Source organism: Pygoscelis adeliae, unplaced genomic scaffold (assembly GCF_000699105.1).
Source record: "Pygoscelis adeliae isolate BGI_AS28 unplaced genomic scaffold, ASM69910v1 Scaffold27, whole genome shotgun sequence".
Lineage (NCBI taxonomy): Eukaryota > Metazoa > Chordata > Aves > Sphenisciformes > Spheniscidae > Pygoscelis > Pygoscelis adeliae.
The window spans coordinates 5,602,026-5,621,877 of NW_008825410.1; the positions used below are offsets into that span (position 1 = coordinate 5,602,026).

Consider the following 19,852-nt stretch of genomic DNA (forward strand, 5'->3'; position numbering starts at 1 on the left):
CACAAACTCTCTTTTTAGCATGTGAAACAAGTACAATCAAGAATCAATAGAAGTTGCTACTGGGATTCTAACAAAGTTCTACAGATATTTTTAATTTATGGTTTAAATATAAAATGGTTATATGCTGAATATAAAAAAATTACATCTAATTATTAACATTTGCATGCATTTGGTTTTCATCACTAATCTTTGAAAATAATGACTTTTTATCTGAATAAGCTTCTAAGATCAAAATAGAAGCCATGAATAGGCCATGGAAAGATTCTTTGATTTTATTTTTTCCCCCATTAATGGGTAGAGTCTTATTTTGCTTACACTGTTAACTATACAGGCTTCAAATATTTACTGTGGACAAAATCAGCCCATTAGCCAATAGGACACTGTTACACCTCAGCAAAGAACAAGACAGCAAACATAATACGGCTGATTTAAAACAAAGAGCAACAAGTTGAGGCAAGTGATGAAATACAGAACCTTTTATGTCAATTTTGATTGCACAAGGGAAGTTGCCAGAGCAGTTTAATATATCCACAACTACTAAATCTTTTTTTTTTTAATTATAGATACAAAACAACAGCCCCCCCCCCCCCCAAACTGAATATGGGTCAAATTCTCAAAATTGCACTTCAGTCCTTGAAACTTTGCTGTCCTCATGATGCCCAGAGTTGTCCCTGTGAGAACTGCATGAGGGTCCCTAATCTACATTGCTCAGCAAACAGAAATATAAAATTGGGAATAAAAAAATTACAAAACATTATCAAGAAATCTAGATGCAGCTACACAATGGACTATAGGGAAGGGATGGTCTAAGGAGATAGACAGCTGCTTACCTACACCCTGTCTGTAGTACAGACTACTACTGGAGGAAGGGTGTTGCAGCCTACTTAAATCTATTAATAAATCTACCCTGAGAACACATATTACAGCATAAATTATCAGGACACTTCTGAGACACACAGTTTTTGTAACCACTCTCCCATTTGTGATCCTTTTCACTTAAATTCTGTAAATGAAGAACAGCCTACAAAAGCCATTGCTGGATCATTCAGTTTCATATAGAAATTTACATCTCAGTTACTTAATTGGAATCCCAAAACCTTCACTCGTGAATACTTCCCTTTGGTATTTGAGTTCAGACCGCCACCATATTAAAAAATTGTCAGAAATGCTTCTAAATTATTAAAATATATTTTTTAAATCATGGGGAAACACAAAAACTAACTTTCCAACCTAGAGGTTGTACTGTGTTGTACTACCTGTTGCTTCTAGGAAGACAGCATCAAGATTGTTGTCAGACACGTAAAAATAACTTCCCATCTAAAGTTTTACTGTGGAATGGCAACATGGAAATTTTTACTGAAAAGAAATATTTCAGTTCAGTGAATGATTAGAGACATTATTTCCTAAACACACACTTAGCATTTGTACATAGAACTTTTAATTAAAATGGAGAAGTCCCAACATGAGGTTTATTTTTTTCCAGTTACACTGTTGAAGTACTAGTATCTGTATTTGAATTTCCAGGGTTGTAGACTTTTGTAAACCAGTCCACAACCAGTCCACATCAAAACAGGTTTGAATTCTGGACATCCTTTTTCAAAACATAACAACCTGCATCCAAAAACATTAACAAACACTTATTTCAACCTATAAAACCTTACTATATATACTTCAAATTAGTCCTTCCGAAAGGCTCATAATGGTTGCTCTTTTACATCTCTGATGTTACTTAATAGCTCTTAGAAATGAACAGCAAATGCAGGACAATATCAAACAGTCTTTGTGCTTTCCTAACATGTCTAAAACATATTTATTTACCTTCTTGTCAGCAAAATTCTTTAATATAAATGTACAGGTTTGCATATTTGCCCTGAATACCAAGCTACTGCATGAATTATGAAAGAAGGGTGTAGCTGATAACACTTTGCCAAATACACTACAGAAAAAACCCAACACAGCTACAGTATACAAGTGACATACTTACTATTTATATGTTTCTGAACGAATGTATTCAAAAACATGAGATACTCCCAGCTGGAACTGGTCAGCAATAGGGGTAACCCAAGGATTGTTCTCTGCTTTGAAGACTTGCTTTTGACCAGTCAAATCCAAATTACCTGAAAGGGATTAAAGAAAACAGCATATGAAAAGAATTTGAAATATGAAAAAATTTAAAGAAATATCTTGCTGTGAATATAAAACCTTTCATTCATTTCAGAGAGTACAACCATAATAAAAGCAAATATTTCAGTCTTTGTGGAGAGGAAAAGGAGGACATAGCAGTTCCCACCACAATGGATGCAGTTCCGCCCTACTCATTTCACAGTGCTACTACACATTGCACAACAGGATTGAACTCGGCCCGTTGTATATAATATTTATTCATCAAATTAGTTTTAAGCAGGGTTTAATAGTGCATAGGTGTTGGGGTGTCCTTCTGCAGGCAAGTAAATTCACTCAGCGTGGGCAGAACAACTGCAGTAGAATTTGGGGCTTCCTGATTCCTAATTCTGAACCTCCTAGCTCTGTTGCGGGATTAAAAGTCTCAAGTAACTCGACCATTAAACATAATCTTCAGGCCTATGGGACAATTCAGCAAAGTATCCCTCTCCACCATGGCTTCAGGGATAAAAGGAGAATGACCCTGTGGTAGGAGTTTGCTCTGCTGAAGCTTAGCATTGCAAAGCATTTCTCAATCACTGCTCCAAGCATAATGTCAACAAGCAATGCCCAACAGGCTTTCTGCCTTCCCAATGCCCAACGTGTTGTTTGTAGCGAGATCCTACTGCTGATCTGTGGTTCAAGTTCTCTATACTGAGAAAAACATCATTCTTGCAACATGCCAGTTTTAAGTCTTCCTGTCAACAGAATAGGTAAGAGACCTATTAGGGGTTTGCTTGAGGTTTGGTTGTTTGTTTGTCTGTTTTGTAAACATTTACCACCCAAAACCAAAACAGTACATGCTCTACTGAAACTCCTCATGACTATGAATACAACAGGCTGAATTCCAGGAAGGTCTAGCCATTGAAATATTTTTTTATGTTCTTTAATTTAAAGTAAGAAATCTGTGCTACCATTTTAAATTTATTTTTGTGAATTTTGTGATGAAGAGAGGCCTACCCTCCTCTCAGAAATATAAAGTAACAAATAAAAAAGTAAAATAATCTTTAACCATGGGAAACAACACACACAAAAATTACAAGGTTTTGAAGACTGATTGAGCCAAGTTGTCAGAGAAATCTGAAATCAACCTGATGTCCTAGCTTTTCAACATTAAAGGCACTCATGTACGTAGCATGAACACACACGCATGCTATGGGAGCTACTGCAAGCCACATGCTTGCTGGCCGTTTCGGTTGCATGTTCTACATTACAGCTAATCCTTGACACGTTTCTCACCATAAAAAGGGTTAACACAATTAGAGTAAAGACAGACCATTATACCATGTGAAAAGATGTCATGCATCTCATATTCGCCTATCAACAAGTTACCATTACCTTAGCAAGCTCATCTGTCAGCTGTCTGAGGCCTGTTCTTTTGAAACGGCAGGCAGGGAGCATTTCACCCCTCTGTCAGTCAGGCGGCAATTGCCCTCGCTGCCTCACGCTTCAGTGCGCCTCGTTAGGAGCCTCGCACCCATCTCCTTTATTAAGGGACTCGGCAGCCCTGTTCTAACAAGGATCAGGAAGCAGGATTAAGTACTGTGACAAAGAGGACCTAATAAGCTAGAAACTGGTGTGTCTAAATCTATGCTGGCTCAAGGTGCAGGCTCACGCTGCTCATGATTCAGTTTTCAGGCACAGGCCACCAGGGAAGCGAGCCAGCACTGTGATTAGCCATAACCCTCTGACCGGTGCTGCTATGAAGATTATGTATCACTCAGGGGCTTGCTTTGCAATTGCAAATTGGATTTTCCATTTTACTACCTGCAAAAAAACACATACATTGCTCTCCAAAACTACCAATGCTGTAAGCACTCACTTGTAATTACTGCCCTGCAAGTACTGCATCAAGGTAAAATGATCAATCTGTGTACAACTAATAAAAATAGTTGAATTTGGGGAGGCAAGCTTGGCCCCATCATGGGTCAAATTCAATGTTGCTTACAGGAATAAGTCACACATACCCAAAATCTCAATAGCCAGGGTCTCAGCCGAATCCTCTCGTCTTGAGCTGTGTCAGAAATTTACCTCCCAGGGAACGCTGCCGTGTGTTTCCATCCCTGCAGCGCAGTGTGCCCACTTCCATTCCAAATACCACATGGCCCATTTAAATGTAATTAATGGTAATAAATACTATTCTAGTAAAGCCAAAGAAATCTTACAGCAAAAAGAGGACTGCTCAAGCAAAATGAACTCTAGGTCTCCATGCCAAAGTAACCACTTCATTTTCCTCCGCTTTCTGTTTTTCCTCAAAACACTCTGGGGGCAGGTACAGATATTACTTTTTACCTTCAGAGGGAAGGGGCAGGCAGAGTGCCTAAAGGATAAAATTAATCTTGTTACAGAGAAAACTGGGGCACCCAAAAGTCCGGCATCTGCACTGAAATCCACCCCCTCTCTGCCCAGGATGCCCCTCTGAGACCCCCCCCCACAACAGCGCCCCGCACACCCTGTCCCACCGGCTGCGTACAGCTGGGGCGAGAGGTCAGCTGCCACCTCACAGCCCAAGCTTTTAATTGAAGAATTTAATCAAATGTTGTAGTGTAAAAAGGAACAAGTCATCTGTCCTCATGGCAAGCACCAGGCAGAGAGTGGGTGCTCCTCCACAGGGGAGTAAAGGAGGGCTGTCTTACAGAAAGCAGGAAGGATGGGGCACCCAACGCCTTAAACTCCTCCATGTTCGATACAGAAATTTCCATCTGGAAATGAAGGACACAAATGGGCAGAAAATTAAGCAGGATAAGTCGTCACAGAGAGCCTGCCCTACCTTATCAGCACTAGGGAGGAAACAAAGTCTAACACTCCTGCCATAAGGCAAGCCACTTGAGAACAAAGCAGCCATATAATTAAAACTGGGACAGGATGAAAACATGTCACTCCTGCATAACCATTTATTGCTCGGGGCCATATCCTGGTGTCCGTTCTGGGCTTACAACTAAACCATGTGTGAATTGAGGGCTTACCTAATTCTGCTCTGGCTGCAGGACATCCAGGAGTCCCAAGCACAAGGCTGAAGTCTCAGTAACATCTCAGGAACAGTACGTGCTGGGGTAACCAAACACAGGAGCCCTGCATGAACCTTCTGCCCCAGTGCACCAAGATGAACCCAGCAGCGCAGAAGAGATGATCAAACCCACCTGAAGCAATAGCTCTGGTACCAGGCTCACTGCAGGCGTGCTGTGCAACTGGACACCAGATGTGTCCCTGTCCCCCCCGACACACCCAACAGTCTCCTTGCCTAGACTTTTTTTTTTATGGCAGCACTGTGCTAAGAAACGCTGTTATTCCATCCCTGCAGCACTAGAGCCATGGGCCAGGGAAAGAGCCATGGCAGATGCGCCTTTATGCGTATTGTCTAACAGCAGCATCAGCAGAACAGTATCCCCAGGCCTTCAGGATATTTATATACTGTTCTGCTACACGGATCACATCAAATCCCTTGGATATTTTTAGTAAGCAAAATAGAAAATTGCTTCTAGTAAAAGGCAAAAGTAAAAGTACTGAAGATAAAATCACAAAATATATTATGGTTAGAGATTGCATTGGTCATTGCTGGTTTGTTCTTTCCATATACATCAGCCTATTAAAAAATATTTATTTATCATCTCTAAAATTTGGCATAACTAGTAGACTAAACTTGTATTTCTTCATAATGGACTTAAGGTTCTTGATATTTTGCCATACTGAAAGAGACCAACGCCACTGAAATGCATTACAGTCACACGACTCTGGTAAGAGAGGAGGAGAAGGCTATCCTTGTCCTTAAGACTAGTCAGCACAGCCCCTTTCCTAGATCAAAGAGATGTTTGTCAAATTATTTTTGAGTGCTTCTAAAATTATTCTTATAAATAAATAAATAATCAAAACTATATATCCCATAACCCAGGTCTAACATACCTAAAGAACCTTCTAATTTCTAAGCCTGAAGGATACTTTTTTTAAGCTTTCTATCTTGAACAGACATAGATTTCCAAGTAGGAAGAATGCAAGGTGGACATATGCTGCTACCAGTGAGCAGACACTGAAAAAGAACAGAGTCTGGAAGAGAGAAGAGCAGAGATAAAGGTCTAACAGCTGACTGCTGTGGACGACCTGCACAGAATGACCAAAAGCCTTCTAAAAGGAGCCAGCTGTGCGGTCTTAGAAATACCTGATCTTGGCTTTTTTTTTTTTTTTCCTGTCTCAGCACTCATTGTATCTAAAGATGATCCTGAACCATTAAGTTTGATTGGGTCAGTGTCACTGAACTTCTGTGTTTAACCCACCTTAAAAACAAATTGTTCCTATGCCCAACTAGTACGCTGTGCAGACCTGAAAACTGTCTGCTGTCCAAATCTCGTTAGCTGCCACCTGCAAGCTACAGTAAATAGATCTACACCAAAATAAACCCTTGAAAATTCAAGGACAAAATCAAAGTATGCATATTTTTAATTTTCATGTATTCCAGCTTATGCCACCCATTGACTAAAAATACCATTTATCACTGCTTAAATTCAGAGCTCCCATAGCCATGGGTGAACAGAAGGGATGTCTCGTATGACAGTGGGCACACCCCATCCTGAGTGACATTAAAGGGAAGAGGCAGCTACAGTTTCCCTGCACCTCCCTCAGTAAATCTATCCTGCATTTGATCTAAAACGTTAGTTAATGTTTCTTGTTATTTTCCTTCAGTGCCATTAAAATAAAAAGTGGTTTGTGTGAACATTCATGTTTTGCTCAACTGCCTGCAAAGGTCAGAAAAGAGCTCATAAAAGCAAATAAAATGCTGCCTCCCGCAGTCATGTTTGCAGAAAATAAGTGTCAGAGACAGTGATAATGCTACCTATCACTTTGACCAAGGGTATCTCCAGACTTCCCAGGCTCCTCCTGTCCATTAGATCTAGCCTGCAAGCACCTCTTACATGCAACTATAAGCCACTCATCCTCTTGTGACGTATGATATACCGAGTGTATGATATTATAATATTTACCCAATGTATGTATACTTAAGGTATAGTAAGGTATGACTAGTATACATAGGCATTACTTCAATACAAACAAAAGAAAACAGAATTAACACAAACCTGACTTGTCCTTTCCACTCAAATGCCCCTTGGCAACACTTTAAATACTTTCAAAAATTAAAAGGTGAAATAAAGTAATTAAACAACTCTGACATTTTAGTACTGAACATTGGCATTCAGCATAAGAAACATGATCCTAGCTGTAAAATGCCAGATCAACGCTTCTTTGTAATGGTTTAAATTCATCCCTAGTGGAGCTTCATTAAAATCAACGGAAATAATTTTTAGCCTCTATACTGTTGAGTTTCACATCTGTATCCTGTTGATACTCTGACTCACCTTCCAGCCTACACTCTACTGCACTGACCTCAAGGAGAGTCTTCAGGCTGTAACACAACCCTTTTAGTGATTCCTCTTAAGACTGCAATTTAAATGTTCTTTCCCTTTACAACACAAAGGTCTTACTCTCTCATTGTCATACATAAGGACAGGAGGAATGAAATTAATTTTATTTCTTTATTTAGATATAAATACCCTTGAATCCTGTTTTATGAAAGGTTAAGTAAGGGATCAATCCACTACACTAAATTTAAACTTAGGTTATATGTAAAAATACATCTGTTCCGGCTTGGTTTAGATGTGCTTTACACTACAGGGCTTATAATTTTTATTACTTTTGTGGCATGTGCTTTGTCTCCATAGAGAGAGAGATTGGTTTAAGCGTGGGGGTGGAAGAAATATCATGACTATGATGTCATAAAAATGATACCAAAGCAATTAGTTGTGAATGATGTCTTAAAATCTATGTAAAAAAATTAAAGTATATACTGATTTCTATGCCACAAAATGTTATCAAAAGCAAATGATTTTTACACCAGTCTTCAGCACATATAAGCTGTGGATCAGTAACTCGTATCATTCCTATAAACAAGTAAGATCATCTCTGCTTTGAAGACCTCTACCACTTTTGAAGAATTAGTAACAGAAGAGAGTAGATTTAAACAGTAGTTATAAAGGAGCAGTAAGACAACAGAGAGCAAAGACTTCTTGTACGTAAGTGAAGTGTGACTCAATCTTTTTGGAACCAGCAGAAATATTCACAGAAATATTCAGTATGATAAACAAATCTACAGCTCCATAGCATATCTTGAAAATATACATTTGCTTATTGATGAGTTTCTATGCACTAAAAGAAAACAACTAGTAAATCTAAACCTAGACTGAAGCGCTTCCAAAAGATCAATCCCAGCAACACTTTTGCCCTCTTGCCCCTACAGTCTTGTACTGGACGAGGTCTAACAGTATCACTTGGAGTCACCAGCACTTCAGAGAACCCCGAAACAGCATTTGTGGTGGTTTTACGTAACAGGGGAAAAGGTTCAAGACTCAAATAATAAGTCGTCAGATTCAGTATGTACAAATAAATCAAACAGATACTCCAGAGCACCCATCACACAGAAGCAGGCCAGGAGTCTTCCTCTGACTGCTTTCCCGACCACACGGATGGGAATGTCTGCAGCCTCACCTGTGAGCGTTACACAGGAAGCCCCAGGGTAAGAGAAGGCTGAACGAGCGATCTGAAAACCAAACACTGAAGCTTAAGCCTATCCTCAGTTTTACAATTATTTTCAGGGACAGAAAACAGGACTGCAGATATTGTAACATCACACATTATTCTAACAACTTCTTAGATGTAAATGAGAATTTCCAATAATGAGTTCAGAGATTAGACCCCCACTTGAATACATGTAACAGTAAATCTCTGTGTCAGTTCAGTAATTGAAGAGTTTAACAGAGACATTTCAAACAGAAAAACATCTGGTCTGAAAAACATCAGGAGATGGAGACTCTGCCAGTGGTGTCTCGTTCAAATGGTTCATCACTGCATTCTTTATTTCAGCGCTGAACCGAGCTGCCTTAGTTCTCAAACACTGCTGCTGTAGTGATTCTGCTCACCTACAAGGGAGAAAGATGACCTGTGCTTTCTTCTCGTGGAGTTAGTGAGGATCGGCAGCTAAGTCTCCTCTCGCTCTTCCCTTTGATAGGTTAAATAAAGACTGATTATTCTGTGTGATCCCAGAATAGCTACTCCATTTGCTTCAAGTCTTAGCAAAAGGATGACAGCTGAAATAAATAAAGTAAAAGCAGACCAACTAAACCTTGAATCCTTTTATCCTTGATGTAAAGGTGAAGTGGTAAAGGGCAAACTGGTATTGCCTCAGCTACCGCTACTGCAATTCTAAGGGAAGAGGATTTTACTTCCAGCACTGTCCCACCTCAACCTTGCATAGAAGAGAGTTTAAAACAATGTGAATTTAGTCCTGACATATTTATAAGAAATTCCAGCATCATAGCAAAGGTCAGCCAGAATCATTATACCAAAGTGTAATGGGGAGTCTGCCACGAGGAGACTTTCACTCCAGAATGTGTCAGGACTGAAGATGAAGCCTAGGAAAGACAACAGAACAGATGAAATGCTGAACTTCTCCATTAAACTACATTCTAGGTATTAAGCACAGGCAGAATATAGACCTAACCTGGCTGGGCAAACTCACATTTCCATATTCAGGTGACAGGAGGAGTGGTTAACTCTCCTGGGGAACAAGGGGAGAGCCCTGGCAATTTCTACCATCGCTCCACACAACAAACCTGACCTTAGCGGGACAACTAGTAGAAAGAGTAAATAATATTAACATTCGCAGATGGAAGCCACAAAACAGGAACTTATTCAATGCAGCACACAAGGCACTCCTGGCCAAACAACATTCTGCTAATGGCTTGTACTTCCACATGACAAATCACACTGTTTCAACAGCCAAACTCCACCACACACAGCCGTCAGGTACCAAGGCAACCAGCCTGGCTGATGCCATCGCGTGGGTAGCTGAGGGGAATGGCAGAAGAAACAGCATTTTGACAAAAATCCAAGAAATTACTTCAAAATGTTTCCTATATTCCTTCTAAAATTATTTCAAATTACTTACGACTCGATTAAATTAATTTCTCCCTCATTTCTCCCACATTCCTAATGTAAGAGAGAGACCATTTACTAGAAGACCTACAAGTATTGCTTAGTTTCACCGATTTCTTTCTTTGAAAGGTGACACATTGTGCTGGAAATACCGTTTCCTTCACCGCTCTGTGTTAACAAATGTCCAGCACGGACCGCAATCTCGAGGGGCAAACCGACAGTCACTGCTAAGTGTTCCCAGTGAGGAAACCCAAGAAACACACTACGCAGCAGACGGTTTTTGGAACAAAGGGAATTATCTTTGATGTTAAACTACTTTGACATCACATTGTTTTAATGGCACAGGAAGTATTACAGGCTTAGAGGATCAGCATCCCAATTTATTTTGAAACATATTGCACATTTTTTCCAACCTCAGAAACTCCCCTGGGATTCTCAACTACACTGGAATTCAACAGAGCATACTCTCTTTGAAGGGTCCCTATCAGACCAAAATCTAGTTAATTTATAAATATGAGTTCAAAAAGGATTCACTGTATTGCTTTTGCCCTGCACCTTTGAAACCTCATTTGAACACAGGTTACCAACTACTCAGAAGAGAGAAACCACTTTTAAGTACTATGAAACACGTAAAATGAACCAAATTTAACAACAAATATAACAGTTGCTCAGATTGGCTCTAATTACGGTACTCTTACCTACCACAGCTCCGACAGAACAGATGATATATTTGCTGACAGAAACATCATTATTATGCTGATGGTACTTATAATCAGAGTACAGTCAACATTAGGAAGCCTACACACACACTGTAGTCACCAGAGAAGCGACAGTAGGACTTGCATATTTTAAAAACTAATGTAAGATCAAATCTGAATCTTGGGAAGTTTGGCAAGAATTACAGCAGTGTAAGGAAACAAATGCCTGTGGTGTAAATCTGAATGATGGGCTATAGAAAACATCTTTCTGTGTATAATGAAACTGCAGAGTTGTCATCTCTTGCCATACACCTTAACTCGCATCAAGTACTCTGTGGAATCAGCCTGGTTTCTAACTAGATAAAAAGTGGTGGGTTTTGGTGGTGTTGGTTTTTTTGTTTTTTTAACTTAAAATAAGCCTAAAATGAGAAACACAATTAGAATATTCACAAATTTTTAGAGATGTTTTTCTTACAAAAATAATCTGTCCGTGACCTATCTTGTTACGTACATTTTTCTATTATTCCTTAACTAGTAACTGCTACATCAGTAGTCCTAGAAAACAAGTTATTTTGTTTATCCACTAGGAAGTTTAGTAAAGTTCCTTACTTTCTTGCACCACCTTTGCCTTAGTTCCAAAAGTAGAAACAGGCAATTTTTTTTTTTAAATTGCAAGGTATCAATTAGTTGTTCCAGTGCTCAGAGCTGGTGTCCAAAGAGCCCCAGGATATTCAGGCTTCCAACAAGCACCACAGACCTGTATTTGCAGGTGTGAGCAGCGTTGTGTTGTGACACAGGTAGAATGCAGTGACAGTTTATACTGAAATAAGAAAAGTTTGGCCTTTACGTCAAGTATATTTAGAAAAGAAATATCTTTTGTGAAATAAGTGATTCCTATGTTTGCACATGCCTGTTATAATTACCTAAGTAAACTGCTATTTTGATTAATATTAACTTGAACAAACAACTGCAGCAACTACTTTTCATAATATAATATTCGTTCACAAATTCTAGAGTAATTTCAAAAGCCTAAATTTTAAAATGTCTTCCTGTGATGGAAATATTGAGACTTTTGGCAGGATTTCTTGAACTTTCTATTTAAAACCAATCCCTTAACCACAGAAGATAATTTAGCTGTTCAAAAGTAAAAAATGATGAAATAATTACTTAGCCATTCTGAAATACAGATTTAATTTACAAAAGGTTTCACCCCTCCTTAAAAAGGAACATGGCTACTTACCGCATCAAGTTTTTTTTTCCTTTGTTAGAGAGCTTGAATTTTCCACTTTTCAAGTATGTACCTAACTTCACAGTTTTGATAGTGTCTCACTTTACCTGAGGAAATTATTTGATAAACTAGAAGAGTATTGACTAGTATACTTAAAAGCCATTGACGCCAACGTTCAGTTTTGGAAAAAGAGGATGGTAATTAAAAATGCATCCTTAGAAATCACTGTTCTTCCCATATGCATAAACATGAGTGAACTCTGTGTATGCGTGCACACACATGTGTGTTGGCAGCACGGTAATGAACACAGTCAACATTAGAATCTGGGTTTTAAAAATCATGCCACTTGTTTTCACATCAAAAACACAAACCTACAGATAAGCATGTTACATTCTCTGGGTGGCTATTTACATTTAGGTACAACTTTCTGAATATTCTGCACCATGTACTATTCTTACACTCCTGACTCCGCTAAGAAAATCTTTTATGTGGCACATATGGGTCCACCCAGATGACCATACAATGAACTTAAAACACCATCATTGATCTTACTAATTGCATCTGCCACTTTACACGGTTCTTGTTTCTACTCGGCTTTCTTTCCAAACACCATTCCAATTGTTAAATGGTCAGAATACACAAAGTGACAGATTTAGTGCTTCCTTGGCGATTTATGTAACTGACTGCAACTCTGTTGTTGCAGTGAATCATGATTTATTTGTCTCGCAATGCAGCATGTAACCTTTTAAATGCTAGGGAAAAAAATGCCAACGCTTCTTTAAAGTTTATATGTGATTGCCCACCACCATTCCTCATGAACGGCTTTTTGAGAGACAAATGATAAAAACAAACTGCAAATTCCACCCACCTATTCCTGGCCATTTCCTGCGTTCATCACTCACACGTACTGTATTTACAGACAAGCACCCTCACCCCGAGCACCAGTGGACTCTTCTAGACCCCTCTTTTCCTCCTGGGCAAGAATATTTTTCTTAAATTAGTGATAAGTATTGTCTGCTAAACACAGAGGAGGATAATACTGATCTCCCCCAACCCTCTTCCTGGCACGTGCCACGCTCAATCACGTCAGGTGAAATTAAGAGCAGACTGCAGGGTTTTATTTATTGGTATTTCTCTCCATTACAAAACTGTGACCCCAATGCCTGTCTGTGGCCTTTTCTCATACCCTACTCTCCATGCCTTCTTCTGCATTTATTTCCATTACTTTTAAAAATCAGTTTAATGTACTCCTCCCCTTCTCCTCATTCAAATACACTGTTTTATTCTGGTGTTTATATTGTGCCCATCTCCCTGGTAAATGAACACCTAATGACTCATTGCTGTCCACCAGTGCCCGAAATAAGCCAGTCAAAAGCCTTCAGCACCTTTAATTATGAAAGTGATAATGAGAGAGGAAAGATTATTTACTTTAAATGGAACAGCAGTACCTCCAATTAATGCAAATAGGACCTGCTCATTGAAAAGCTATTTATTCAACATGCACAGCACAAAGTATTTGGATAGTTCTCCTTACATTATAATTCAATTTTAAAAATTTAGGAGGGAGAACTCAGACAGCAGATAAAATTGTTTTTCCCTCAGATGGTGACTGTGGAATTAGCAGTCCATTCATTAGTGTGTAACATTCACATACCACCTTTCCTTGGCAGACTTTAAACTGTCTGCAGAGGGGCCTGCTTTTCTAAACTGTCATAGTTTGCAGAAGGGAAAACAGGGCTGCAGAGATGAAATGACTTTTTCTAATCATTCAGCAGATTCATGCTTGCCTGTGGCCTGCTCCTACCTGACCTCAAACAAGCCCTCCAAAGCCCAGCCTGGTGCTCCATTTACTAAACTCCATTCCCTAAATGTTTGCCTAGATGTTTAATATAAAAGCAAGAACATTGCTTTGCACAGTAAATATGCTTACAAGTTGCACAAGTTACAAATCTAGACTTCAGTGTAATGTTCTCTGGAAATATACCCCAAAATCTAAGTAATTTTAAATATTTGATATAGTTCTAGTGATACACGTGGTATAGACTGCAATAGAAATTACGCCCACCAACCATGAACGAGGATCTGGGGCAAGACCATAAAATGAAACATTGGTAAATTAATACATGAAGAGGAAAGGATAATTTATAGAATAGCAGTTGAATAATAAAGAATGGAGATGGCAAGCACTTAAGCTGTGTCAATGCACCTCATCCTGATCAGGTAGGGCAAAGTTACAAGTCCTTTTTCTACCAGATTGTGATACTGTTCTATAACACAAACAAATGTTAACTAAAAGGAGAAATGCTTCCCCTGGCCATCCTGAGTTTTGCAGGTCACTGCAAAACAAACATCAAGAATTTTGTTTCAAACGTTTCCATCTGGTTTGGACAATGATGGTAAAACCATTTAAAGTGAATTTGCCGTTATGCTTGTAAGGCAGCAGCACGTTTAGAACATTTAATTAGCCACAGAAGGTGGTTAGACTCAGTGCAGCATTTAACTTCCACTTTCTGGAAAAAAAACAAGGCTATAATTTAGGAAGCTACAGAAAAGTACATTTACAGATACTACACGCTTCTGAAATGTTATTGCTGTTGAAAGAGACTTTATAAATAAATATGACTTTGACAAAAAGCTAAAGAAAGTATACTTGTGTCAAGGAATAAACACCTGAAATTAAGGAAATGAGAGCAACTTTCATCTACCGGGGGGGGGAGGGGGGAGAACGTTCAACATCATATAGTCCGCTAGATTGATAAAGGCAAAAAAACCATGGTGGGTAAACAAGTAAGAGTCAAAACAAACATCTCCCCCACCTCATAGAGAAAGCGCAGACACTTTCCTTTGCTGTATGAAACAAAAAGCATATATTGCAGACTGTCACATTTATGCACACATTCTCTAATGGGTTGAAGTTCTTATGACAACAAATTTCACTTTATCATGCTAACTTCAGTCACTATCTTTCTGAGTTTTGGGAACGATTATTTGGAAGGTACTAGTAGAAACAAAGAAGCTTCCCTACATAACAGTCCACAATAACAAGAAACAAGGAATAAACCCTGCGTAACAGGTGTTTCAACAACAGGTAATTGATGCAGCTACATTATTCCCAACAAAAATATCTTTAAAAAGATATGAAACCAAATTCTGGCTTGGGGCAAACAGGCACAACTTCTATTGAAGTGAATGGCCCTCACATAAAATGGAATACTGCAATACAAATTCAGCAAAATCAATACTTAAGTTTTGAAGAAAAACTCTACCTTATAGGTTGACAGAAGCCACTTGTAATCATATTTAAATGGCCAGTATCACAAATTCAAAAGTACATCAACCAGCTCCACTGCTTTAAGTGAAAAAGCTGTCAAACTCACTAAGAAAGGTAGGCTACTGAAACAGAAAAACAAAATTTCCTCTAATTCATCTACATTTTACTCTAGTTGATCAAACTTCCATTTTTACAGAAACAGTCACAAAAAAGCCACTTATATTGTGTCATTTTTGCTTAATAGAATTTTGGCTGATCCAGATAGTATTCTCAAAACCCAGCTAGAGACAAGAATAGGTTTGCAGACCCAATATTTATGATATGTTATATAAAGCAAGATGCTATATACAAATTGGCAGTCAGGTGTACTAATACACAAGCAAAATGTAACATGTAAAAAACTAACAAAAGCAAACACACATCATCATCATCTGGCCCCTCCTACATATCCAGGAGTAGTGAAAAATTGAGTGTTTCTCAGGGGAAAGTAAATATTAGCAGCAACGACGACTTAAGCATAATCATTTCCTAGAGTTTAAAAACCGGTTTCATTTCAGAGGAAACACAGTGCATCATTACCATTATTATTCAAATAAATAAATGATCATCCATAATCTTACCTAGTTCTGGGGGCAGCACAGTAAGACGATTTCCCTGGATATGAAGTTCCTTAAGCTGAGTGAGCTCACCAATTTCTTTAGGCAGTGATATCAGGTCATTGTCTCTAAGACTCAGCTAAGAGTGAATATAAAGTAGTCAGAACAATTTTCAGTTACTATAAAGCAGTCTAAAACAGAACTCTACTCCCTCCGCCCCCATCTTTTTCCTAAAAACTCAATTCTTCCAATTTATTTACAAGTGTCTGCTGGTAAACGAGAAACAGTTCCAGGTGTAGTGGTCTATTCCTGCAAACATAGCCTACTACTCCTCAAATTGACTAGATTCTATTCCTACAAGTGTTACAACAGTGAATTGATTTTCCAAGAATTTAGATAAATTACTTACTATCTGCAACTTTGTGAGCTTCCCAATATCTGGCGGCAGGATTTCAAAATCGTTGTCACTTAGATAGAGTGCACGCAGGGTGGCTGCAAATTAAATTGCAATATATAAACAGGGTGGCATATAACCCAACCATTTGAGGTCTAATCAATAAAAGGGAGTCAGGTTTGATTAATAACCCTGACTTGGTGAAAAGCCTTTGACATACCCAGGGCTCACAATAATAACAAGCAGGTTAAACTCAGATTTACTGGCTTATTGTATTGTTGGTGAGTTCATGAAAACATCTGTATTCAAAAGGACTGGCACAATTAACAATTTCTGCAATAGTAGACTCCGGCATGTTCTGGCATATAGTCTCAATGCTCAGCTGTCAGAATACAGTCATTACTCTTTATTAACCCCGATTCTTATTCATTACATCAATTTGCATCCTAAACAAACATTAAAAAAAAAATCTGATTTTTTTTTGACAAATACACATCTGTGTTAAGCTCTATAGAAAGCACAAGCCTAACACTGGGAAAGAGACCTTAAAAGAGAGCAATGCAGAAGACTCAAATTGTATAATTTGTAATTTCCATGCTTACACTCTACGAAATTCACAGAAAAAGAGATGACCCAGTTCAATCATGTAGCTTGCTATTATTGAATGAGCATACATGACAGTTTGGAAAAAAAAAAATTAAAATGGAGACTCACAAAGAACTGTTGGGTGCAGCGGGAAGGAAGGTGGTCAGGTCAGCAAAACCTCTCCTCCCCACCAGAGAGGAGATCCCATTTCTCTTACGCAGTTTACTCCTCCTCCTCTTTTCATTTCATTATATGTGACCATTTTTAATAATTCTGACTTAAAAATTTCCCTCTGCCAGGTTACAATCACAAAATCTCTCAGAGGCACTCCTTCCTCTCCCCTCACCTGTCACTTTTGCTGCTAAATGCACTGATCCTGAAGTCACTTCAGCATAGTACACTGAAAAGACCAGTAAAGTAGCAGAATCACTGAAATCCAGAAAGTGCCAGAATTTAAGTTGCTTAGGCAACCATAATGCAGCCCTTTTGCACATATGCATTACAATACCTTTATTTTAACTGTCTGAGCATGTATTTTTAACATGTGCAAAGGTCAGCATAGCTCTACTATTCCTGTGCCAAGCTTTGTAACCTTAGCATATTTTTTTTAACATACTGGTCACTTCAACATCCACAAGCTGCTAAAACTATTTCAGTAATGAACTATCAGGAACACAATTGTTTCCAGAGTCAACACATACCAGTTGCCTTGCAAAACAGTATACTTTCCCCTCAGGCTCGCAAGCTTCCACGAAGTTTTAACTGAGTATGGGACCCAAGGAAATATTACTCAGAAGAAAACCAATATACAATTACTAACCAAGTCTTCTTGTGTCCAATGGTGTCAGGTGACTGTATATCAGTGATAGATATTGCTGAGCTATGTAGAAATATTCAAGAGATATTCAAAGAAAAACATAAATATCAGAAAAAAATTCCATTGGAGTTTGGTCTCCATCAAATAAATTTCAACTGCAGAAAGCAAAGCACCACATCATGAAGATTTGTAGAGTTTTTTAAAAAGTTTCTTACTCAGATAGAAGAAGTTGCCTGGTAGAGAATTTTCATTTAAGTTGTTGTAAGTCAAGTCAAGAACTTCCAGAGCTGGTAAAGAGCCAAATCCCCTTGGCAAGGTGTTTAACCTGTTCATGCTGTAGGTGAAGATGAAAAAACAGAACACGACATCAGTATTTACTTCATCTGGTAGGAATAATACAGGCAACAAGAGTTTCGTTTCTAAAAAATGTGATCTACACCAAAATTCCCCTTTGTTTTGTTTCGAAAAGGGCTTGATGCTACAAGATACTGAGCAAGCCTTTTGCAACGCCGACCTTTTTCAGCTCTTACTCTCATAAATACGCCCAAAACTTATGCACTCGCAAGGGATCCCATCTGTTATGTCAATCAACAGCCACACCTGAAACACGAAGCAAAAGGGAGAGAGGTGTCACAGTGCTATGCTCAGCTTAAAGTGTGCCACTGAGCAAGCTGGTCCTTGGTAGATGACCTATCTTCCAGCTAAACTACAGATTACCCCTTTGCACAACATCTTCACCATCTGACATTCCCCCATACCACATAGTTCTTCACCACGGTACCAAATACAATGAGGAGTACCTCGACTGCATGGTATTTACGTTCATTGATAATTGCTGCTCAAACCCCTTCTTAAGAACAGCAGATTTGTGTCACTAGATAACTACTAATGCACATAGAGCATGAGGTAAATAAAATGTCAGCCCTCTGACTGATGAGGCTTAGTCTAAATATAGCTCATTCAGCTAGTCTTAGAGGGTTTAGTACACCAGTTCCTACTGGCAAAAGCCAGAAGATGGGGAAAGCTAACAGGAGAAAAAGGTTTCTCTGATAACCTGGAGCAGACAAGCTACAGAAAACAGAGTAACTTTTCTCTGACCTCAAAGGGCTTGGATGAGGGGATCCAGATAATCGCTAGAGCTGCTGCAACGACAAAGAAAGGCAAGGAGCTGGAGACGATATTCATAGCACCTTACTGTTTGTGTCCAAGCTAGAGCTCTGGCTGCTTATCACAGGAACAGAAAACAACTACTAGCCCATTATTTATACTGTCCCTAGTGTACATACACCAAACATACAGCTTGCCTGTATGGATCTTGCTTCATTTGTCACCTGGGTTTGAAAGTGGAACAGAGAAGACAGGCGTCATCAGGAAGAGTATGTACAGGTAGCTATTTTGAAGAACTGGATTTTATTCTTATGATGGGAAACAATCATGACCTTTCACATGTTACCTCTAAACTGAAATCAAGAGAAGATACAATGTGAATTTATGAAGAGTGATGTAATACTAAAAAACTATGAAAACTCAAGTCAAAGTATTCACAAAGTTGGGTACCCAAAAATAATGACTTTTCGCTCTATTCTCTAGGGCCTTCCCTCCCTGCCTCATGCAATGTTTGTCAAACACTGTGCTATACTATGTGATAAATAGTATGAAAGACATCTATAGGACACTTAAGCCCATCTTCTAAGAGGCCTTTGGACACTGAATTGAACACAAAAGCAGCTGCACCTCCAGATTAAGCATGATGACTACACGTACATTTCTTTTACAGACTCTCCGATACTAATCTCACTTTTCCTCTCCCACTTCTGCATAAACCAGCCCCACCAGAACAAGAACCTTTAGAGATCAGCTCTCTGTAGCTAAATTCTGAATGAAATCATCTTTTTCCTCATCCCTGATGAGAAGTCCTGCCATGGACATGCACATATAGTATTACTGTTGCAGTAGTAGCTATTAAAATACAGAAAGGCAATCTCCACTATTGCTACTGCAGACTTGTCATTGCTTTTGAAACTGTTCTTCATATCAAATAGCACTAAAGAAAGCAGCTCCTTTTTCACTAGTAAAAAGAGTTAAGTGCCCCTGCTGGTCTTCCCTTTTGCAAGCAAGGAACAGGG

The 19,852-nt window shown here is 38.8% G+C and overlaps 1 protein-coding gene across 1 annotated transcript in view; it reads right to left on the minus strand.

The window, feature by feature from the left end:
* Window positions 1-19,852, minus strand: part of RSU1 (Ras suppressor protein 1) — a 101,612-nt gene that overhangs the window by 63,142 nt on the left and 18,618 nt on the right. The window contains exons 4-7 of the mRNA XM_009330600.1: window positions 17,942-18,060; window positions 16,340-16,422; window positions 15,955-16,069; window positions 1,985-2,117 (exon numbers count right to left, since the gene is read on the minus strand). Of these exons, the coding sequence (XP_009328875.1) occupies window positions 1,985-2,117; window positions 15,955-16,069; window positions 16,340-16,422; window positions 17,942-18,060 (450 nt within the window). The remainder of the gene's footprint in view (window positions 1-1,984; window positions 2,118-15,954; window positions 16,070-16,339; window positions 16,423-17,941; window positions 18,061-19,852) is intronic.